Here is a 24,042-nt window from a genome sequence, read left to right as displayed (position 1 = left end):
CATCAATGTGAGACATGGAAGAGAGGGCTGCACAGGGAATAAGAGGTGGTGCTGTACATCAATGTGAGACGTGGAAGAGGGGGCTGCACAAGGAATAGGAGGAGGCTGCTGTACATCAATGTGAGACATGGAAGAGAGGGCTGCACAGGGAATAAGAGGTGGTGCTGTACACGGAAGGGAAGCTGCAAAAAAGTTGGCCTAGGGGCGGAAAAAGTATAAATCCGGCCTAACGAAGGGCTGGTAGTTTTACTGGTCCTAACATCAGGGAGCACCCATTACTCTATTAGCGCCACGTTAGTTACCATAGTGACGTGCATATTATCCTGGTAACAGAGTAAGGGGCGGTGCCTCCCTGGTGTTAGATCCAGTAAAATAACCGGCATTTCTTTCATCAGGCTCCTAGAGAGAGATCATGTGGGCCACATGCAATACAATGCGTAAAGTTACCACGTGCATAGAACAGCAAACGGGGATCAGAGGCGCCAGCAGGGTAAAAGACTGTCTGTATAATAGTAATCACATTTATTATATAGTACCACAAAAGTGCAATGCGTTTTGCAGGCCACGCCCGCTTCATCAGGCAATAAACGTGGGGACAAACAGAATTTCAGCAGTAGTAGGAGTAGCGCTGCAGAGAACGCACAGAAATTTTAGCGTTATTACTGCCCATGTAGAGCCACGGGTGCTACCGCAGTAACACACGCCTTGCTACGGTAACATGCGGCTTAACAGCGCAGTGCATTGTATTGTGAGAAAGCACATATAATGACCCTGATTCACCTGACTGCGGTGAATTTGTACCGGTGTTAATGCAAGCCACATAGCATGCAATCGCAGAGACACTGGCCCATATGCAATTCACTTTTTTTTTTTTCATTTTCTCTTTAAAATAACTTTTTTAGCATTTCACAATTAACCCGCTAAACGACCGATCCACGCCGATTGGCATGAGCGGAGTAGCAGCCCCAGGACCACTTCACGCCAATTGGCGTGGCGTGCTAGGGGCGGAGATAGCAGGGGATCGGATATTTATTAAAATTCAAAAAAAACACTCCACGAGCGATCAAAGCCCACCAACAGAGAGCTGTGTTGGTGGGCAGAAAAGGGTGTGTGAGTGTTTGGAGGGGGGGGGCGGCTTAGTGTGTGCGGTAGCTTATAATAAATGGCGCAGTTGTGGGCGGAGACTTAGTGTGGGTGGAAGCTTAGTGTGGCGCTTGTGTTGTTTATGCGCAGCTGAAAATGCGTCCGTGCATTCTTAAGTAAGCATGACCGCACCTGTGGGCTTAGTGTGGGCAGCACAGTGGTGGGCGGCACCTTAGTGTGGGTGGTCCAGTTGTGAACGCAGGTTAGTGTGGATGGTGGCTTAGTGTGGTGCAGTTGTGGACGGCGGCTTAATGTGGGTGGCATTTTAGTGTGGGCGGTGAAGTTATGGGTGGCAGCTTAGTGTGGGTGGCGGCTTAGTGTGGGTGGTGCAAGTCTGAGTTTCGGCTTAGTGTGGATGGTGCAGTTGTGGGTGGCGGCTTAGTGTGGGTGGTGCAAGTCTGGGTTTCGGCTTAGTGTGGATGGTGCAGTTGTGGACGGCGGCTTAGTGTGGGTGGTGCAATTCTGGGTTTCGGCTTAGTGTGGATGGTGCAGTTGTGGACGGCGGCTTAGTGTGGGTGGTGCAATTCTGGGTTTCGGCTTAGTGTGGGTGGTGCAAGTCTGGGTTTCGGCTTAGTGTGGGTGGTGCAAGTCTGGGTTTCGGCTTAGTGTGGATGGTGCAGTTGTGGGTGGCGGCTTAGTGTGGGTGGTGCAAGTCTGGGTTTCGGCTTAGTGTGGATGGTGCAGTTGTGGACGGCGGCTTAGTGTGGGTGGTGCAATTCTGGGTTTCGGCTTAGTGTGGGTGGTGCAAGTCTGGGTTTCGGCTTAGTGTGGGTGGTGCAAGTCTGGGTTTCGGCTTAGTGTGGATGGTGCAGTTGTGGGTGGCGGCTTAGTGTGGGTGGTGCAAGTCTGGGTTTCGGCTTAGTGTGGATGGTGCAGTTGTGGGTGGCGGCTTAGTGTGGGTGGTGCAAGTCTGGTTTTCGGCTTAGTGTGGATGGTGCAGCTGTGGGTGGCGGCTTAGTGTGGGTGGTGCAAGTCTGGGTTTCGGCTTAGTGTGGATGGTGCAGTTGTGGGTGGCGGCTTAGTGTGGGTGGTGCAAGTCTGGGTTTCGGCTTAGTGTGGATGGTGCAGTTGTGGGTGGCGGCTTAGTGTGGGTGGTGCAAGTCTGGGTTTCAGCTTAGTGTGGATGGTGCAGTTGTGGGCGGAGGCTTAGTGTGGGTGGTGCAAGTCTGGGTTTCGGCTTAGTGTGGATGGCGGCTTAGTGTGGGTGGTGCAGTTGTGGACGGCGGCTTAGTGTGGGTGGTGCAATTCTGGGTTTCGGCTTAGTGTGGTTGGTGCAGTTGTGGGTGGCGGCTTAGTGTGGGTGGTGCAAGTCTGGGTTTCGGCTTAGTGTGGATGGTGCAGTTGTGGGTGGCGGCTTAGTGTGGGTGGTGCAAGTCTGGGTTTCGGCTTAGTGTGGATGGTGCAGTTGTGGGTGGCGGCTTAGTGTGGGTGGTGCAAGTCTGGGTTTCGGCTTAGTGTGGATGGTGCAGTTGTGGGTGGCGGCTTAGTGTGGGTGGTGCAAGTCTGGGTTTCGGCTTAGTGTGGATGGTGCAGTTGTGGGTGGCGGCTTAGTGTGGGTGGTGCAATTCTGGGTTTCGGCTTAGTGTGGATGGTGTAGTTGTGGATGGCGGCTTAGTGTGGGTGGTGCAAGTCTGGGTTTCGGCTTAGTGTGGGTGGTGCAGTTGTGGACGGCGGCTTAGTGTGGGTGGTGCAATTCTGGGTTTCGGCTTAGTGTGGTTGGTGTAGTTGTGGGTGGCGGCTTAGTGTGGGTGGTGCAATTCTGGGTTTCGGCTTAGTGTGGATGGTGCAGTTGTGGACGGCGGCTTAGTGTGGGTGGTGCAGTTGTGGACGGCGGCTTAGTGTGGGTGGTGCAGTTGTGGACGGCGGCTTAGTGTGGGTGGTGCAGTTGTGGACGGCGGCTTAGTGTGGGTGGTGCAGTTGTGGACGGCGGCTTAGTGTGGGTGGTGCAATTCTGGGTTTCGGCTTAGTGTGGGTGGTGCAGTTGTGGACGGCGGCTTAGTGTGGGTGGTGCAGTTGTGGACGGCGGCTTAGTGTGGGTGGTGCAATTCTGGGTTTCGGCTTAGTGTGGGTGGTGCAGTTGTGGACGGCGGCTTAGTGTGGGTGGTGCAGTTGTGGACGGCGGCTTAGTGTGGGTGGTGCAGTTGTGGACGGCGGCTTAGTGTGGATGGTGTAGTTGTGGACGGCGGCTTAGTGTGGGTGGTGCAATTCTGGGTTTCGGCTTAGTGTGGATGGTGCAGTTGTGGACGGCGGCTTAGTGTGGGTGGTGCAGTTGTGGACGGCGGCTTAGTGTGGGTGGTGCAGTTGTGGACGGCGGCTTAGTGTGGGTGGTGCAGTTGTGGACGGCGGCTTAGTGTGGGTGGTGCAATTCTGGGTTTCGGCTTAGTGTGGGTGGTGCAGTTGTGGACGGCGGCTTAGTGTGGGTGGTGCAGTTGTGGACGGCGGCTTAGTGTGGGTGGTGCAGTTGTGGACGGCGGCTTAGTGTGGGTGGTGCAGTTGTGGACGGCGGCTTAGTGTGGGTGGTGCAGTTGTGGACGGCGGCTTAGTGTGGGTGGTGCAGTTGTGGACGGCGGCTTAGTGTGGGTGGTGCAATTCTGGGTTTCGGCTTAGTGTGGATGGTGTAGTTGTGGACGGCGGCTTAGTGTGGGTGGTGCAGTTGTGGACGGCGGCTTAGTGTGGGTGGTGCAGTTGTGGACGGCGGCTTAGTGTGGGTGGTGCAGTTGTGGACGGCGGCTTAGTGTGGGTGGTGCAGTTGTGGACGGCGGCTTAGTGTGGGTGGTGCAATTCTGGGTTTCGGCTTAGTGTGGGTGGTGCAGTTGTGGACGGCGGCTTAGTGTGGGTGGTGCAGTTGTGGACGGCGGCTTAGTGTGGGTGGTGCAGTTGTGGACGGCGGCTTAGTGTGGGTGGTGCAGTTGTGGACGGCGGCTTAGTGTGGGTGGTGCAATTCTGGGTTTCGGCTTAGTGTGGGTGGTGCAGTTGTGGACGGCGGCTTAGTGTGGGTGGTGCAGTTGTGGACGGCGGCTTAGTGTGGGTGGTGCAGTTGTGGACGGCGGCTTAGTGTGGGTGGTGCAGTTGTGGACGGCGGCTTAGTGTGGGTGGTGCAGTTGTGGACGGCGGCTTAGTGTGGGTGGTGCAGTTGTGGACGGCGGCTTAGTGTGGGTGGTGCAAGTCTGGGTTTCGGCTTAGTGTGGGTGGTGCAGTTGTGGACGGCGGCTTAGTGTGGATGGTGCAGTTGTGGACGGCGGCTTAGTGTGGATGGTGCAGTTGTGGGTGGCGGCTTAGTGTGGGTGGTGCAAGTCTGGGTTTCGGCTTAGTGTGGATGGTGTAGTTGTGGGCGGAGGCTTAGTGTGGGTGATGCAGTTGTGGGTGGCGGCTTAGTGTGGATGGTGTAGTTGTGGGCGGCGGCTTAGTGTGGATGGTGCAGTGGTGGATGGCGGCTTAGTGTGGATGGTGCAGCTGTGGATGGCGGCTTAGTGTGGGTGGTGCAAGTCTGGGTTTCGGCTTAGTGTGGTTGGTGCAGTGGTGGATGGCGGCTTAGTGTGGATGGTGTAGTTGTGGGCGGCGGCTTAGTGTGGATGGTGCAGCTGTGGATGGCGGCTTAGTGTGGATGGTGCAGCTGTGGATGGCGGCTTAGTGTGGGTGGTGCAAGTCTGGGTTTCGGCTTAGTGTGGTTGGTGTAGTTGTGGGCGGCGGCTTAGTGTGGGTGGTGCAAGTCTGGGTTTCGGCTTAGTGTGGATGGTGCAGTTGTGGGCGGCGGCTTAGTGTGGGTGGTGCAAGTCTGGGTTTCGGCTTAGTGTGGGTGGTGCAAGTCTGGGTTTCGGCTTAGTGTGGGTGGTGCAAGTCTGAGTTTCGGCTTAGTGTGGATGGTGCAGTTGTGGACGGCGGCTTAGTGTGGGTGGTGCAAGTCTGAGTTTCGGCTTAGTGTGGTTGGTGTAGTTGTGGGTGATGCAGTTGTGTGCGATGGCTTTCGTACCTATCTTATGAGAGGTACCACATTAACATATAAGAGAGTACAGAACAATGACACTCACCTGGACATAAGGCAATGTTACAGTACTTTGTCTGCTTTTCCGGCCCCTTACACTGTTCCCCACCGTACTGTGGTGGGGTGCAGATCCTCGTCCTCTCCCGGTGCCCCCGGCCACACGTGGAGGAGCACAGACTCCAGGGGGACCACTCTTCCCAGTTGCCGGGAACTGCGGACAACAGATATATAAGAGGGGAGATTACAGGCAAGAAAGGTTTTGCCGATAAGACATAAAAGACGTACCAGGAATGCAAACAAACCAACTTCATAGCTGTCCTGGATGAGAGACTCTGATTGGATAATAGATCAAGAATGATCATAGACCCTGAACAAGCATGCAGATCAGGTGTTTCTGACATTATTGTCCGATCTGAAAAGATTAGCTGTATGCTTGCTTATGGAGTTAATTACACACTACTGCAGCCAAATAGATCAGCAGGACTGTCAGGCAACTGGTATTGTTTAAATGGAAATAAATATGGCAGCCTCCATATACTTCTGGCTTCAGTTGTCCTGTAAAAGGATTGTGTCATTCCCAGCTGCTTTCCATCATTTCAGAGGAAAAAAACTGTCAAACAGCGAAGTTCCCTGCTGACATGATGATTCTAAAGCCTAACTTTTATCAAATGAGTGCAACAGAAACATCATCCAGTATGTGGCCAGTATGGAGCCCGGTACACACTTACAATTTTAATTGGCCAATCACTGACCAATTTTCCCACCTACATGTAGTATGAGTGTTTGCCTACACAATCTGCTCATAGTAGAGGCCTCAATTCACTAAACTTATCTCCTGTCTTTAATAACTCTTCTAGAGTTGTTACCATTGTGATAAGGCATGTAGTATTCAGGAAACATTTTACCTCAGGCAAACCTAAAGTTAACTCTTCTGTCTTTAAATTAACTCTCCAATCCTTAAAATAACTCCAGAGTTAAAGACAGGCTGTTAAAGAGACACTGACGTGAAAAAAATATATGATATAATGAATTGGTTGTGTACTATGAATAATTACTAGAAGATTAGCAGCAAAGAAAATATTCTCATATTTTTATTTTCAGGTATATAGTGTGTTTTCTAACATTGCATCATTCTATAATATGTGCAGATTACACAACACTCAGCATTCAAAATGATTCTTTCAGAGCAGTCTGTGAACTAATGACCTCTCCTCTGGCAGAGAAAAAGAAAACTCTTCACTTATACTTGAGATAATAAAAGTCAGAAGACAGCCCTCTCCACGACTTTGAAAGTCGTAGAGATTAACGGCTTTTTGCATAGAGATAACAACTGTAGTTTCTTAACTCTTCCTGCACTGGAGACAATTACACTGATGCATCTGATCTTAATGTTTTATTTCTTAGCTGTGCTACACATACAAATCATAATATCATCATTTTTTTTTCGCTTCAGTGTCTCTTTAATTAGCTGCATGTGAAAATAACTACAGAGAAGGTAAATTAACTACAGAGGAGGTAACTTAAGGAATGAAGAGGTAAGATAACTCTCTCACGTGTGGAGGTAAGTTTTCTCTTGCCTTATTATCTCTAGCATGATCTTAGTGAATTGAGGCCATTTTAATATCTGTTCACCCTCCTACTACATGGAGAAGGTAAGATTGGTCAGAGATTGGCCAATTAAAATTGAAGGTCTGTACCAGCCTTTATTCTGACCACATACTGCATGTATTAGTCGCACTCATTTGATCGCAATTTCAATGTAATCAAATTATTGCAGCTTTGTAAAATCAAACTAACAAGGAAAAAAATGAAATGCACTTATCGTTTGTATCATATATAAGAATTGGGAAATTTGAATCACCCTGAACTGTATCAATGATTTTAGGACAGTCAGACAATCAATTTGCGTTCTTTTGCAATTATTTTAGAAACAATAGTTTAGTAATATTGCTTTAAAGGATAACTGAAGTGAGAGGTATAAGGAGGCTGCCATATTTATTTCCTGGTAAACAATACCAGTTGCCTGGCTGTCCTGCTGATCAATTTGGCTGCAGTAGTGTCTGAAAAACACCAGAAACAAGCATGCAGCCAGTCTTGTCAGATCTGGCAACGTCAGAAACACCTGATATGCTGCATGCTTGTTCAGGGTCTATGGCTGAAAGTATTAGAGGCAGAGGATCAGCAAGGCTGCCAGGCAACTGGTATTGCTTAAAAGTAAATAAATAAGGCAGCCTCCATATCCCTCTCGTTACAGTTGTCATTTACGATCTATATGCATATGTGAAGAGCATTACTCATGTCAATTTTTACAAAATGGCTGAATTAGCAAACAATTAATTTTAAATCCATGTCATTTAAAGAGAAACGCCGACAAAGAATTTAACTTTATCCAATCAGTAGCTGATACCCCCTTTTACATGAGAAATCTATTCCTTTCCACAAACAGACCATCAGGGGGCGCTGTATGATTGATATTGTGGTGAAAACCCTCCCACAAGAAACTCTGAGGACTGTGGTACTCCTGGCAGCTTCCTGTCTGGGAACCTTGCTGCATTGTGGGAAATAGCTGTTTACAGCTGTTTCCAACTGCCAAAAAAGCATGCAGCAGCTACATCACCTGCCAGCAGTAAAAATGTCACCATGTGATAAATGTCAGGATGTAAATTAGGGATTTAAAAGATTTTACAATGGGCAAACACTGACTAAATCATTTATACATAATTATTGTAAGAATGAAGCACTTTTTTTGTTACATTATTTTCACTGGAGTTCCTCTTTACGTTTATATAGATATGCCTGTCGCAGTAGGCGGAGCTATGCTCTAGAGGAAGCTCTGCATTACACCGTAAGCCTTTTCAGACACGATCCAAAGCAAGTACCCATTGCTCTCTCATTACAGGTGTCACCATGACAACCATCTCCCGGAATTACTATGTAACAATATGCCGGCAATAATATTGTTCTCGGGACGGCGTAGCCGTGAGGAGTAAACATGACGGCCTCATTAAAAATTCACATATTGGTTTCGTACCTCTTCACCAGTGCAGAAATCATACAAGTGGCGAGTGTGATACAAACAACACCATACACAAGTGAAGACTGGACCGAAATATCTAAGCGTGATATAGAAACATGGAGCGGAAAGACCCTCATTGTGCCAAAATCGTTTCATAAAAGGTTTAAAAGTTATTTTTTTCTTTTTCTTTTGTACACAGAGCTGCTGGATTCCCATACGTCTGTGCATTGTCTGTTTCGCTTCTCGTTCCTCGAAGGCCCCGTAATCACTCCTTGGAAAAGTTGATTTTTGACAGGAAGAGGTGGTCTTGCCACAATGTTCCCTCGTACCACCCTCCCATTCCCTCCTCTTCCCCGCCCCATTCCCAACCCTCCTATCACCAGGGCCGGCGCTGCCATTAAGGCAAAAGAGGCAGCTGCCCCAGGGCCCCAGAGCTTGTAGGGGCCCCCAGTGGCTACAAGAGGAAAAAACATTTTTTCAAATCGGCCTTATAGTTTTTGAGAAAATCGATTTTAAAGTTTCAAAGGGAAAAAAAATACACATTTAAAAACCTGCCAACTTTAATGGTTAATAGCAAATCCACCTTAAATGCTAGAAACCCTAAATTTGCAGGAGATCATTAGGAATAAGAGGAAAAAACAATTTTTCAAAAAGACTTTATAGTTTTTGAGAAAATCGATTTTAAAGTTTTGAAGGAAAAAAGTATACTTTTAAATGCGGTAAATGTCACTTTTAGTAGCAAACCTAACGGTAGTGTAATTTTACATGCATCAAACGAAAGCGCAATAAATTTCCCGACGGGGTTTCCAGGGGGTCCATACGCAGCCGCATCGCTTTGGCCAGGGATCGCTATACAGCCGCAATATGGCTGTATGAAGATCCCTGGCATTTTTTCCTATTTTCCCACTTTTTTTTTTATGTGTAGAGTGTGGGAATTTTTTTTTTTTTTTAAATTATGTGGGGTCCCTTCTCCTGAAACTTTTTAACCCCTTGTCCCCCATGCAGGCTGGGATAGCCAGAATGTGGAGCTCCGACCGATTGGGACTTCACACCCTGTTATACCAGCTGCAAAAAAGGTCCCCTAATGTCGATTTTTGTTCCGGGGTATATGTTGGGGGGGGAGGTTTATTTTGCCCTGGGGCCCCATTGTTGCTTAAACCGGCCCTGCCTACCACCCTCCTATTGCCTCCTCTTCTCCACCCCATTCACTTCCCGCCTATCACCATCCAATTCCCTCCTTCTCCCTTCCCCATTTACTCTCCTCCTACCACTATCTGATTCCCATCTCTCTCCTTCCCCCCCCCCCCCCATTAAATCCCTAAAAGGAAGGGAACATTGAGGCAAGCCCATCTCTTCCTATCTGGAACCTTGACTTTAGCCAACAGTCATATATTTCAAGAAGCGATTACAGAGACGATGGTGTGTGTGTGTGTGTGTGTGTGTGTGTGTGTGTATGTGTGTGTGTGGGGGGGGGGGGGGGTCATGGGGGGAGGAGCGAACCTGGGGCATTTGACATCCAGTGCTGGGTATTAGATAATTAAAAAAAAAAAAAAGAAAAGAAAATGAGTGATTGTGGTGTGCTGAGTGCAAGTTATAGGTAGTCTGGTATAGTTGCCTGGTACATTTTGGCCAAGAGTGCACCCTCAAGTGCCTCTTCCTGTATGGATCCCCCACTATTTCCTCCATTGGCCGACTACCACCACAACAGGAGAACTCACTAGCCAATAGTAAGGTGTAGAATGAGCAAGGCCAATCATACGTTTCCCCGGGGGGGAAAACCAGATTCGCTCATTAAAGAGCCTCGGACAGCCGGAGCATGGCTGATCACTGAGATAACGCTCACTTTCACAACTTTACTGGTAATTACTCTCTATCGCGAATCCCTATTTAATAAGATTAGTGACACCGGCGTTCTGTCCCACGTTCTCCGCTTATACCGGCTTCTCGGGCCTCAGGAAGGTCAGTGTGAACTCATCACTGTTTATCAAACAGAGATATACGTGTGATGGATCACCACCTGAATTGTCTTCATTTTATACATCTCCTGTGAGATCCTTCGCCATGGCTGGCCCGGAATGAAATGGGGACAGTGGGGACATCACAAGGTCAACATTCCTTATTTTATTTCTGGATTGTAATTGTTGTTCGGAACATAGCCATCCAAGTCTTCTCCTAAGCGAAGGATTGTGCTTCACCTGCGTCAGTGCTACCTGGTTACCTCGGTGACAACAATGTCGTACATAGTGTGACAAATATATACATTTTCTGCATCACCACCTTCATTGCAGGGATCACTCCTGATCATTTATAATCATTGTTACCACCAGTAGCAAATAATGTTCAATGGCAATTATGAAACAAGCTATCTACACATATGGGCTTAGTTGATGTTGCCCAAGGCAGGGGCATATCTGGGGGAGGGGGAGAGGGGGCTTGCAGCTTTAAGGGGGCCCAGAGGTGTGTGGGGCCCCCAACTACTAACGTTCCCTCCCTCTGATTCTCCAGATCAGGTGTTTTGTGAATACACACGCTATGGTTGTGAAGATCCTGATGTCCACACTTATGAGTCTTGTAAGATGGACCCCCCATGCTGCGAGTGTCACTCACCGAGATGAGGCAAAGGAACATTAAAGTGACCTCATCAAAGTTTTGTTGGGAGGCTCCATGATTTGTAGTCATGCCCCTGGCCCAGCGAGCAGGTGGGTGGGGCATTTTGTTGCTGGTTATAGATGCTGGTAATGTCTTAACCCAAGGGCACAAAAAATTTCCCAAATGCCCTCCTCATCCTGCAGTCCCCACCCGACACCATCTGAGTGATGAATTTCCCCACAAATTAAAACAAGCTCTGCCCATCACTGCCCACGGAGGATTAGAAAAGTTCTTTAAAAAATATTTTAAAGCAGTCTTTTTGTGTTGATATTATATTTTTGGAATAAGCCCATCACATTTACTTGTTTGCTTGTACGGCCATCACTTTACTGTAAGGCCGGCCTAAGACAGCGCCCCTCACAGGCTACATCTTCTTACAGCCTGTCAATCTTGTCACTTAAAGAAAAATTCATTGTTTTTAACCCTTTAGCAGCCAATTTATTTAAAGGTTTGCAAGAATTCCAGGTCACTTTATTTTAGCACTTTTTACATTTCTTATTTGTTACATTTCCCAGCTTCTAATAAGTACTGCTGTAAAGTGTATTTATGGCCACATGTCACTAGGGGGCAGTGTGAGACAATAACAGAGGACTTCGGCTTTCAGTTTCTATATTTTCTGCTAGTAGAGAGAGATCTTAAAGCATTCCAAGAATTTACAGCACAGCGAGTTCTGCCGACTGAGGACGATAGCAGTGCACCTATCTCACACTAGATAACTTTGCTGAAGTTGCTAATTGGTTTAAAAACATTTTGTACTAAAAATCCTTCATAATTTACTTTTTTTTTCATTTGTATTAATTCAATTTTCTTTCATATGGATTTAATGAAATTAAACACAGGTTAAAGTAAACAAGGATTATAAACGATCACTCCATGATGTTTTCTGAAGGGACCTTGCCAATTGCATGCACTTTGATCCTGTTTGCAAAGTGCATGTGTTTTACCCATCACAAAGGCACCACAATCAACATAGTACCCCCGATTCCCTGTGCAGAGTGGTGCTATCCGTTTTTAAACTCAATCGCAATTGCTGCAGTTTGCCTGCCTTTGTGATAAGGTGCAATGAATTGGAGTCAATGTGGTGCTAAGCTTTCCATCTCCTAATTGGAAAAAACAAACAAAAAACTTCTCACCTTTTTTTCACTTTAGGAATCATAATCACTCCTGCCGATCACACCCATAATCGCAGCAAAAATGCATGTTTTAGGCAGGAAACAAACTACGTGCGTTTCTGCGTGGTTTGCCGCAAACGGAAAAATGCGCACGATTGTAAAGGCTATTGAAGTCAATAGCCTTGCATGGGAAGCGCGTGCGCTGCGTCCGTTTGTGTGCGTTTTTTTAGCATTTTCTAATGGTTCGCACAGTTTTCTGCTTTTTCCCGCACGTTGCATGGCAGTACATGCCATGCAAATGCATAAATGCGAAAACGCATGTGGAAAAACGCATGTGTTGAACACCAACGCAAAACCCGATGGAAACGCAGGGGAAAACAGCCCTGCAAGAGTGTTCCCTGTCTAACAGCAAACGAAAATCATGATTACAGCGCACCACGATTTTCAGTGTGTAAGGGCCCTAATACTGCTAGTCTATACATTACTTTATACATTGATCAGCAGGTGGTAAATCATAGACACATAATTGATAAGGCCCACCTGGACATATGGCAGTGTTGTTGCATTGCTTGTGCTCCTTGAGGGGTCCGCTGCAGTGCGTGCTGTACGACGACGAGACGCAGAAACGCGTCCGGGATTTCAGCCCTTCCCCGCAGGTGGTGGAACAGACGCTCCACGGCGACCATTCCTCCGCTGCCGGGTCTCCTGTTCAAGGGAAACGCAATCTCAGTGCTCAAAACTGCTACAAACACACATCACAGACTTGGCAAACGTTTTATGCATTCATTTAAATATGCATGCTGATTGCTGTATGGAATGTGACCAACCAAAAAAAACTAACAAAAAAAACTGGATTTAATATGTACCTGAAGCTGAACCCTAGATGCCTTTTTTTTTAAACATCCCCCATGATAAGCTTCCTTCCTTTACTTTGTCTCTCTTTAGATCCATTCCTCTGATATTCACACTTCTTGTCTGCACCCTGGTAGCAAACTGACACACAGGAAGTGGGAATAGCTAAGGAATGGGATATAACAGAGACAAAGTAAAGGCACATATTTAGTCATGATTTACAGGAAAGCACAAAAAAAACTTTTCATTCCCAAAATACATCCAGAGATGAGGTCTTCTTCAAATCCCAACAAAACCACAAATCGAAAAAGGCAACGTATTAAAGTAATCATGTTGATTGGTTTACATAATAGGTATATGCATAATAGGCATTGCCTTAGTGACTGAAGTTTTTCCATTCAGGCTAGATTCACAGTGGGACGTTGCGTTTTGATGCCACGTTAAAGTCGCACCGCAAGCTTACAACGCAACGCGCCCAAAAAGTGGCAACGCAGCGTTACCGTCGCATACAGCAGATACAGTAAAAAATACAGGCAATGGAAAGTATGCTTCCAAGTCATTACTGAGCATGTGCAAACAGTCCAACGCAGCTAATAACGTGTATAACGCACTGCATGCAGCACTTTTACTTAACGTGCAGCGTTAGTCACTAACGCAACGTGTACACTGTGAACAGGGCATTGATTTTTCATTGCAGTGCGTTAGTCTGCGTTAAATGCTGTTTTAACGTCCGACTTTAACGTCCCACTGTGAACTTAGCCTCAGCCTTTTGTTGTGTAGTTGTGCTCCTCTCTAGTGATGAGCACAAATTTCGCGTAATCGTAATTTGCATCCTAATTCGCAATTGGGATGCAAAATTGCAATGCAAAACTTCAGAACAATTAATTAATTAAGAATAATTAATTTCATTTTTAAACATAATCAGGACCTGTAATTTTCCAATTCCGTGTAATGTTTGCATAATTTCGTGCGGACTTTAGCAGGGGCGTAACTAGAAATCACTGGGCCCGCTGCAAAACTTTGGATGGGGCCCTCCGGCCAACATCCCCCCCCCCCCCCTTTCTGTACAGGTAAACTGAGAGCCAAGGTTATTCCATTGGCTAGTGCACACTTTGGGCCCTTTTCCACTACAGCGTTTGCGATTGCTGAATCGCAAAACCGCAAACCGCTAGTGATTTTAAAATCATTACGGTTTGCTTTTTAACATAGGAATCGCGGTAGGTAATTTCCACTACCGCGATTCGTTTTTTTACTTAATCGCGATCGCGCCACGGAACGATTTTTGCATAGCAAAACCGCGATCGCAAACGTCGGGAAATCGCCGGGAATTTTTTTGCTTTTGCTGAATCGCAATCGCTAGCGTTTAGCGCGAACGCTAGCGATTGCTAGTGGAAAAGGGCCCTTAAATGTGTTTTCCCCACGCAGATAAAAGCAAACAGCAGTGAAGGACTGCACGCCTTTTTCACAACGCTGTACACAAGACTCTGCTGAACACCGAATAGGGACTGTCTACAAAACTTTGTATAATTCCTTATCAATGGCTGAGCAGATGCAGTCATTAGAACAATTGTGCAGAGAGCAGAAAGTTTTTTCTCTTCTTGCCCTTAGTTGTCAGTTTCTCAGGATGGGGCCCCCTGTGGCTTCCGGCCCCCCCTGCGGCTGCATCCCTTGCAGGGTCTATTGTTACGCCTCTGGACTTGAGCAGTTAATAACAAAGTAAAGCCACCATACCTGCCATCGTCAACAAATTGCTATGTATGTTAAGGAGAAGAGTAGGAACACGTTCAAAACATTTTTTTTCAAAAAAGACCTTGTGCTTTTTGAGAAGATTGTTTTTAAAAAATGCAAAGAAAATGTTTTTGTTAAACTCACAAGACTGGCAATTTAAAAAACATTTTTCCTTTGCATTTTTAAAACTGATAAAAAAATTATTATTGTTATGATATATCTCCATTATAGAGATATACCATCTTTGCCCAAAAATGTCCACAGTGTCCGGTTAGTAAAAAAGAGTAATCATCTAAGCCTGGTCAAATAACGATACTGCGTCACCATAAGGCAAGCGTATACATGTAAAAAGGGCGCCTGACAATTTGGGCGCAAGGTGAAGCCGATAAACATCTCACCTCGCTATCGCAAATTTCCCGGCAGGCTCAAGGCTCTCCAGCCCTCCAGGCTGCCATGGACTCAGGGGTAAAATGCAATTCGGCTGCCAGCTATTGCTAGTACACTTTTTGTTTTTTTTTCATAATTTGGGTTTCGTCTTTTGCTGGCGCCCAAATTACCCTCTGAACACCGTAATTCCCATAACATTCCAAATGTTCAGTGCCTTTTTACCTGTCACGCAGGCAAGCATATAAAAGGCTAAATTGGGCCAAATAAAGAGCCATATGACATATGACTAAGGCCTCTTTCACACCGGGACGTTGCGTTTTAGGGGACGTTATGGTCGCATAACGTGCCCCTAACGCAACGCCTGGTGGTGCTGGACAAAGATGCTACCTAGAGCTGCGTTATGCAGCTCTTGGTGCACCTTTTTTGTGCTATGCGATGCGGAGACCACGTGATCCGCATCACGTGGTCCCGCCAGCCAATCGCCGCACAGAGCGGCCGCTTCAGGAAGTAAACACTGCACGTCACACAGTGCAGTGAATATTAATTAGCCATGTGGCTGGCTGCAGAGGAGGAGGGGAGACCTCCTCCTCCAACATTACTGAGCATGTGCAAACAGTCTAACGTGGCTTAGCCCAGTATAACGTACAGCATGCAGCACTTTCATTCAATGTGAAGCGTTACAATGTAACGCAACGTGGGCACTGTGAACAGCCCATTGATTTTTCATTGCTGCGCGGTGGGCTGTGTTACAGGCTGCTCTAACGTGCGCCGTGAAAGCAGCCAAAAAGTGCAGTCATGCACTCAAAAACATTTTTTTTTTTATTGTGAGTCTTGTATTATGCTCCATGAGTCCATATTTAAAAGACATTGCTCTACACAATGGTTTTCAAAACTAAAGGTTGTTCCCGACTTACAAACGGCATGGATTCTGTGTTTCCATGGGAACAAGTCAAAAAAAATTTTTTTTAAATTGGACTTGTAGTTTTTGAGAAAATCGATTTTTAAAAATTCAAAGAAAAAATGGCTTTTAAACTTGTATAAGCAGGTACAGAGGGCAGAGGTGACACAGAGGGGGATACTGGAGGCACAGGAGGGCACAGAGGAGGTACAGAGGGCAGAAGTGACACAGAGGGGGACACTGGAGGCACAGGGGGGCACAGAGCAGGTATAGAGGGCAGAGGTGACACAGAGGGGGACACTGGAGGCACAGGGGGGCACAGAGGAGGTACAGAGGGCAGAGGGGACACTGGAGGCACAGAGGAGGTACAGAGGGCAGAGGTGACACAGAGGGGGATACTGGAGGCACAGAGGAGGTACAGAGGAGGTACAGGGGGCAGAGGTGACACAGAGGGGGACACTGGAGGCACAGGGGGGCACAGAGTAGGTACAGAGGACAGAGGTGACACAGAGGGGGACACTGGAGGCACAGGGGGCCACAGAGGAGGTACAGAGGGCAGAGGTGACACAGAGGGGGACACTGGAGGCACAGGGGGCCACAGAGGAGGTACAGAGGGCAGAGGTGACACAGAGGGGGACACTGGAGGCACAGGGGGGCACAGAGGAGGTACAGGGGACAGAGGTGACAAAGAGGGGGACACTGGAGGCACAGGGGGGCGCAGAGGAGGTACAGAGGGCAGAGGTGACACAGAGGGGGACACTGGAGGCACAGGGGGGCACAGAGGAGGTACAGAGGGCAGAGGTGACACAGGGGGGGGGGGACACTGGAGGCACAGGAGGGCAGAGATGCGGTACAGAGGGCAGAGGTGACACAGAGGGGGACACTGGAGGCACAGGGGGGTACAGAGGAGGTACAGAGGGCAGAGGTGACACAGAGGGGGACACTGGAGGCACAGAGGAGGTACAGAGGAGGCACAGGGGGCAGAGGTGACACAGAGGGGGACACTGGAGGCACAGGGGGGCACAGAGGAGGTACAGGGGACAGTACAATGTTACGACTTAAGAACAGATCCAGGTTAAGAACGCACCTACAGTCCCTATCTCGTTCTTTGCCCGGGGACTACCTGTATTAACTGCTTACTGCACCAGGTGCAGTACAATCACACCCTGAGAAACTTCATTTGAAGTCCCAGGGCTGCAAAAATTAGTCAATTGGAGCAGACGGCAACCGCCCCCTCCCGAGCGCGCTACCATTACCGCCGGTTAGCGGGGACATGGATAAATGGGAACGCAGTCATTTCTAGCTGGGCCTACGTGGATATCTCCTCTGCCATAAGCTGCCAGTTGCGGCACAGTTTAGCACGCTGGGTCTGGCGGTTCACTGCACCTGCCGCCCCTCCCTCACGCTTCCTGCGTCATCTGTAAACGCTGCCTTTTAATCACCCATTTCCCTGTTGCCTAATAATGGGGTCGCTCATTAATTCCGAAACCTCTGAAGATGCCGTGGCCTTTTTAAACTGCCGAGCTCCAGAACTCTCGTAGCAGCGTCACCGCCGCTCCCCGTAACTCATCCTGAGCGAGGGGACGACTAGCCGGTCAGCAAACTGCTAACGCAGCTGTTTCCAGGAGTAATTGTCTGCGTTCGCCTCCTCGCAGCTGGGAGCGCAGCGCTGAAATACGACATGTGCTTAGGTCCCCACTGGGAAGGCCGAGAGAAATTCTCTGCAAAGGAAGAAAAAACTTGCGATGACTCCGGGAAACCTATACAAAATAAACACCAGAGGCGAGTGATATTCTGTAGTGTTATTCCCGGGACACAATGCGGTTGTCTCCCCCGGCAACACTGCACCATTCTCTCTGACAAGTTTATCCTGGTAGCAACACGCCGGTTGTAACCAAATAATTTATTGTCGAGAGTTCCAGCCGCTCAGAGTTCTCGGCTCATCTCCAAACAAGCCTTTTATTTTCCTGGTGAGCAATGCGGAAAGGAAACAGAACTACTTTGGGATTCTGACTGCTTTATGTTCCTTCAGTTAGGGCAGGGGTGTAACAATTGCCCCCTACAACGCCGCCATCACTGGGGGGGTAAGGTGGCCCGCACCTGTGAGCAAATGCGGTGTTACATGCAGTGCATTATACATTACCTTCTTCCGGTGATGAGACAGGTGCAACTCTACCTGGTTTCTAAGGCGGTATCCTAAACTGTAAAGACCCAGGCTGTGCATAAACAGTATAATGTATTTACAAAGGAGCTACACACCCTTCATAAAAATATACGTAGGGGGTTGTTATGTGGATTCGATGAGTTTGGCCATTCAGATACATCTGGCACTGTTTAGATGTTTCGCTAGCCTATATTGTATATAATGAACAGAGGCGCCAAAAGTATAAAATTAGATGAGCTTAAAAACCAACATAATTGGCAAAAATGAAGGAGGAAGTGGTGGTCTTACCTACCTCAAGCAGACACGAAAACAACTGTGATACAGTCAAATACATTTATTAGAAGCTCCCAAAAAAATGCAATGCATTTCGCAGACTCAATCCCGCTTCATCAGGCAATACAGGGAGGAGTATCAAGCAATCTGCACAAGGATTCAAGTTAAGCGCCTCTAGGCTAGCCTATAGGCTTCCACCAATGTGGTGGAGGCCAATGGAGCAGCAAGAATATGATGCCGCGCAGTAGCCCTGTGAGTGGGAAGGACAATCCTCTTGGTCAGCAAATGGTTGAATTGATCCGCCGTACTGAATGCTGGCCGAGGTTTCGGTGGGCATCGGGGGATGCTGTACGCATGCTAGATTTTTGACGGGGGCAGTCATGATTGGCCGCCTCGGCCAAGCTTCATCTGTTGTGTGTAACCACTTTAAGGCCTTGTTCACATGAAAAATCGAAATAGCTGACGCCAGCCGTTTGCGATTTTTTTGCGCAATTATTTTTAGCGCCTCCTGGCGCTTACCTGCGCATTGCAATTTTTTGTAAAGCTTTTGCAGAGCGATTTGTTTTTTCCCTTCCTGATGCTTAGGACTTGAGTCACTAAACTGTGATAACTAAAATATCACACCTTATCAATGATATCACACCTTATCAGTGCAGTGATAAGGACAGTGATGAGCATATTACCACTCTGCTGCAGGGTTATGGGCACAGGGGAATGGTGCTGCTGCTGATCATCCTGCCCCGGGCTCTCCTGCCGCAGTACAACCACACCGCATAATATGTGAGACTAGCCTAAAGAGGACCTGCAGTGACATATAGTAGAATGCAGTCAATTATTCACGATTACCCACTTTTACAGTGATTTTCTTGGTTTTAACATCTGAAACACTTCCTACATCTAAATATTGCTGTATATTTGTACGTAGCCCCACCCTCCCAGTGATGTCACAGCCTAGGCTGTTTAGCTAGGCAGAATTCTCCTCCTGGAGCATTCTGGGAAATACGGTATATATTTTACTGGCTTCAGAGGTCTCATTAAAGTGAACCAGAGACGAAGCACCCTCATGTAATTTACCATATATATCAGTGGGAACATTAGAGAAAATGCCTACCCTGCTCTCTGCTTCACTGCTCAGCCTGCTTCTTATCAGCCCTAATAAAATCCCCGACTGAGAATTCAGTCTGGCTTTGCTATATTGACTCAGCTATAATGATTCCTGAGCAGAGCCACAAGGGGGCAGGCTTGGGCTTGAAAAGACATCACAGAAGACAAACTCAGCTACCGTATAATGATTCCTGAGCAAAGCCAGACTGAATGCTCAGTTGGGGATTTTATCAGGGCTGATAACAAGCAGGCTGAGCAGTGAAGAATAAAACAGAGAGCAGAGTAGGCGTTTTCTCTAATGTTCCCATTGATATATATGGTAAAATACATGAGGGAGCTTACGCTCTGGTTCACTTTAAACAAACATTCTGCACAGTTGCACCTGACAAGACTAAAGATGCTGCCACTAGCGAAGAGGTGAGGAAAGATGTTACAATGTTACAATGGGCAAACACTAAAAAAAATAATTTATAAACATTGGAAAAATAACCTTATACTTTATTTTCACTACAGGTCCTCTTTAAGTTTTACTGGAACATGGCTACATTTTTACTTTAAATCAAAACTTCCGCAAACAGAAAAGAAAACAATAAGCGTTGGCGTGTTGCCCTCATTACTGCCCGGCCGTGGCGCTTCCTGTAAAGATTAAGTCTTTATTACGCCGGCCCTGTAATGAAATAACGCGGCGCTTCTCCCCAGAAATGAAAGCCGCCCGGCCTCATCTCGCCATGAACTATTTCCAGATGTCACATCCCTAAATTATTGAGTCTGTACTTTTCAGAACATCGTCCATTATGAGCCTGTTCCTTAAATAGCAGAATCCCAGCCCGTGCAGCGGGACAAAGCTATTAATATTGCACGACGACAGATATTGGAGATGGCTTTTCTTCCAAAAGACAGCGCAACTTCAAGCTGAACTTATCAAAAAACGAGAAAAAGCCATTGTGTTGCTCTGCGTGTCTGCAGCCGTGCACCTATCCACACAGGCTTGACACTGGTGGATACTGGCTAGTATGCTGTTAGGATAGCATAGTCATAAATTACTTCCTGTGAAATACAGGTCCCGCCTACTTCCTACTGCAGTCCAGGGATGCAATGACGTACTTAGGGGGAAGCATAGGGGGTGAGACGCCCCAGGGTGACAAAGGGAGAGGGGGTGACAGAAAGTGAACACACACAGAAGTTTATGTAAGTAACTGCGGCTGCTAATAGCTGCTCTGCCAGTCCACCTCCCCCGCCTCTGCATGAATCAGCTGTTTCAGCTGCAGAGTCTCTCTACCGATGCCTAAGCCTAAAACCCCCCTTTCCTGACGCCTAAGCCTAACACATCCTTCCTGACACTTAACCCTAAAACCCCCTTCCTGAAGCCTAACTGTAATGATCCGCTCAGCTGCCTGCGCAGGCAGGCAGTTTTTTGACCTCTGTTCAGGTCTGCATTCTGCAGGTCTCTGGAAGAGAGACCTTTTGTCAGTTTTGCAGCTTGCTGCTGCTGAGGAATTTGCATATGTTTGTCATGCAAATTGCCTAGCCACATCCTCTGGAGGTTTGTACTATAAATACCATGTGATATCACAGACTTGGGCTGGTCATAAGGGTTAGTCCTGTGAAACACTCCTGGAGTGTCAGCCTTGCTTATTGTTTGAAGATTAGCTTGGAGTAATTCCTGGGAGTGCACTAGGCAGGCTCCCTAGTGCAGTTATACATATCTGTTTTGTTTGTCTGTTGCGATTGTCCTGTCCCAGCGGTGGTCGACAGGAAGTCGTTCTGATCTTTGTTCTTGGAGTATAGCTGGAGCAGCGGTTGCTACCAGCTATCTCATCTGATCTGTCTTGCCTGCCTCGCACTCGCCTTGCCTTAGTGCTGTGGATCCGTCTGATCTCCATCTCTCTTGCTGTACTTGGATCGCACTTGCTCTGGCGGAAAGAGCAGTGGATCCAACTCGCTCTGTTTCTATACTTGGATCGCACTCGCTCTGGTGGAAAGAGCAGTGGATCGTATCTCTCACTTATTCCTGTTTTCGTGTATCTGTCTTGTCTGCTACGAACGCTTGCTGGAGGCTCGATGAGGTAACCGTTAAGCAAGCGCTCACGTCCTCTGTTTCATGTTTGTCTGTCGGTGGTTAGTTAGGCGTGCTTGTCTCTGTTGTGCTTAACATGCGGAGACCGCACAGAAAACGCGTTCGCTGTTGCGAATGAGTGCGGTGTTCGCGTTTAGTTAGCGTTTGTTGTTTTCCTTATCTTCTCATTGTATGATTTGCTGTGCCTTTGCTACTCTCGTGCTCTGCCTTGCTGTAGCCTTGTGTCACCTCCGGCAATCGCCTCTCTCGCGATTGCGTTCCTACTTCATATCTGCTGTTGTGTGTGCACCGTCGCGGGTTGGCGACTAGATTGGGGCACATACATACATTCTATCCCTGTGCTCATTCTCTTTCGCAATCGCTTCTCTTGCGATTGCGTTCTTGCTTGGTTTCCTCTGTTGTGTGTCCGCCGTTGCAGGTTGGCGGCTAGATTGGTGGACATACATACATTCCTCATCTATGCTTATTCGGTCTTGTGTCGCTGTTAGCAATCGCCATCTCTGGCGATTGCCTTCTCACTTTATCTTCCTGGCCGTGTGTTCATCGTCGCAGGGTGGCGACTAGTTTGGTGGACACACATACCCTCTGTCGCTTGGATCTCTCTTTTTCAGGGCTATCTTGCCCTACGTTTCTTCCCTTCGTACAATTCCTGTCTGGCGTCTGTGGCAGGGCAGAGGATCTGTTCCTCTGCACTCCACAGCTCCACCTGCCGATAGGAATTTCCCTCTACAGGTGCGTTGCACCTTTTGCTGGGTTCCCTCAAATTATACGCTTGTGGAGGATTTCCGCAGTGTCAGCGTACGTCCTGTGCGCTGACCACGGAGAGAATTCCACAATCGTTACACTAACCCTAAAACCCCCTTCCTGAAGCCTAACCCTAAACCCCCTTCCTGACACCTAACCCGAAACCGCCCTTTCTGATGCCTAACCCTAAAACCCCGCTTCCTGACGCCTACCCCTAACACCTCCTTCCTGATGCCTAACCCTAACACCTTCTTCCTGACACTTAACCCTAAAACCCCCCTTCCTGACGCCTAACCCTAAACCCCCCTTCCTGACGCCTAACCCTAAACCCCCCTTCCTAACGCTTAACCCTAAAACCCCCCTTCCTAACGCTTAACAATAAAACGCTGTTTCCTGATGCCTAATCCTAAATCCCCCCTTCCTGACGCCTAACCCTAAACCCCCCTTCCTAACGCTTAACCCTAAAACCCCGCTTCCTGACGCCTAACCCTAAACCCCCCCTCCCTAACGCTTAACCATAAAACCCTGTTTCCTGATGCCTAATCCTAAAACCCCCCTTCCTGACGCCAAACTCTTAAACACCCTTTCCTGACGCATAACCCTAAAACCCGCTTCCTGATGCCTTACCCTTAAACCCCCTCCTTCCTGACGCCTAACCCTAAAACCCGCTTCCTGATGCCTTACCCTTAAACCCCCTCCTTCCTGACGCCTAACCCTAAAACCCGCTTCCTGATGCCCAACCCTTAAACCCCCTCCTTCCTGAAGCTTACCTTAAAACCCACCTTCCTAATCTTAAACATTTCAAAACGATAAATTTTAAAACGGTAATTTTCAAAAATGAAAAATGTGTAAATACAAAAGACAAAAAAGTTCAAAATCTGTAACGTTCTAATTTTCAAAAGAGAAAAATCTCAGTTAGACAGACACGACTTCCAAATTTCTTCTTTTTGGCAACCAATAGTCGATATTTACATCAGTACCGTGAGGCGTCTAAATTGTCTATTAGCCGCAGGCGCCTATATTTCCTGTTTCCCTTTAAGGCCCCATTCACACTGGAGCGTTTTGCCAGCGATTTCAGCAGCGCTTTCAATTGCTGGTGATTACTACAGTTTGGAAAAGCTCTACTGCAATGTAAAGTGAATGGTCGTATTCTTACTATAGCGATCGCCAACGATAAGCAATTTGCTGAAATCTCAAGAGCGGCGTATGCAGAATTTTTTAGCCATTCTGGAGAAACTGAGTTTCAATGCTGAGGAATCGAAAAACACGTTTGCACCAAAATTGCTTTCCCATACAATGAAAAAAAATTGCAAAACACTGGCGATTTTGCTTGCGTTTTGCAGTTCCCGGTGTGAATGGGGCCTTAGGGCTGTTTTCTACTGACAACATTTTGCAATCCAATTTTGATCGCTTTGCGTATCGCCAAATGCTATGCCGTGCAGAACTGAAACCATGCAAGAACATATCCATTAGCACAATGAATTTGCAGTGTGATTTTGCCAGATCGCAAACATTGCTCCTGCTAAGTTTTTGGTGCGTTTGCGCTCATGTAGAAAGTATAGCTATTGTGGTGCTATGCAGTTTTGTCAAAATTGGGAAAATCTAAATTTTTCCTGCATTTTTTTCCCAATCTCCCATCACATATCGCGATCACGCTGCACAACCGCCGAACAGCGCAATAATGTTATTGGCAGTCCTAACCGATGGCTAACATGGTAAAGTACTTTAGTATTAGTGATGAGCACAAATTTTGCATCGTAATTTGCAATTAATCGTAATGCAAAATTTAAGGAAAAATCGTAATTCATTTTGCATTTAAACATAATCAAGAATCATCATTTTGCAATTTTGCTAAATTTTCGCTTATTCTTTTTTTTTTTTTGTTAGCGGTTAATAGCGAAGCTCCCATACAT

The 24,042-nt window shown here is 47.3% G+C and overlaps 1 protein-coding gene and 1 long non-coding RNA gene across 4 annotated transcripts in view; one reads left to right on the top strand and one right to left on the bottom strand.

The window, feature by feature from the left end:
* ADGRB1 (adhesion G protein-coupled receptor B1) overlaps positions 1-24,042 on the bottom strand; it is an 829,276-nt gene that overhangs the window by 396,279 nt on the left and 408,955 nt on the right. For all 3 annotated transcript variants that reach the window (XM_068238111.1, XM_068238113.1, XM_068238112.1), the window contains exons 5-6: positions 12,443-12,607; positions 5,172-5,336 (exon numbers count right to left, since the gene is read on the bottom strand). In XM_068238111.1, coding sequence (XP_068094212.1) covers positions 5,172-5,336; positions 12,443-12,607 — 330 coding nt within the window. The remainder of the gene's footprint in view (positions 1-5,171; positions 5,337-12,442; positions 12,608-24,042) is intronic.
* Positions 392-8,314, top strand: LOC137519238 (uncharacterized). Its single transcript, XR_011020989.1, has 2 exons — positions 392-490; positions 8,025-8,314. It is a non-coding gene; the product is annotated as an uncharacterized lncRNA (long non-coding RNA).

The sequence above is a fragment of the Hyperolius riggenbachi genome, chromosome 5 (assembly GCF_040937935.1).
Source record: "Hyperolius riggenbachi isolate aHypRig1 chromosome 5, aHypRig1.pri, whole genome shotgun sequence".
Classification (NCBI taxonomy): domain Eukaryota; kingdom Metazoa; phylum Chordata; class Amphibia; order Anura; family Hyperoliidae; genus Hyperolius; species Hyperolius riggenbachi.
The sequence above is the reverse complement of the archived record's forward strand: the minus strand, read 5'-3'. Positions and strand labels throughout refer to the sequence as shown.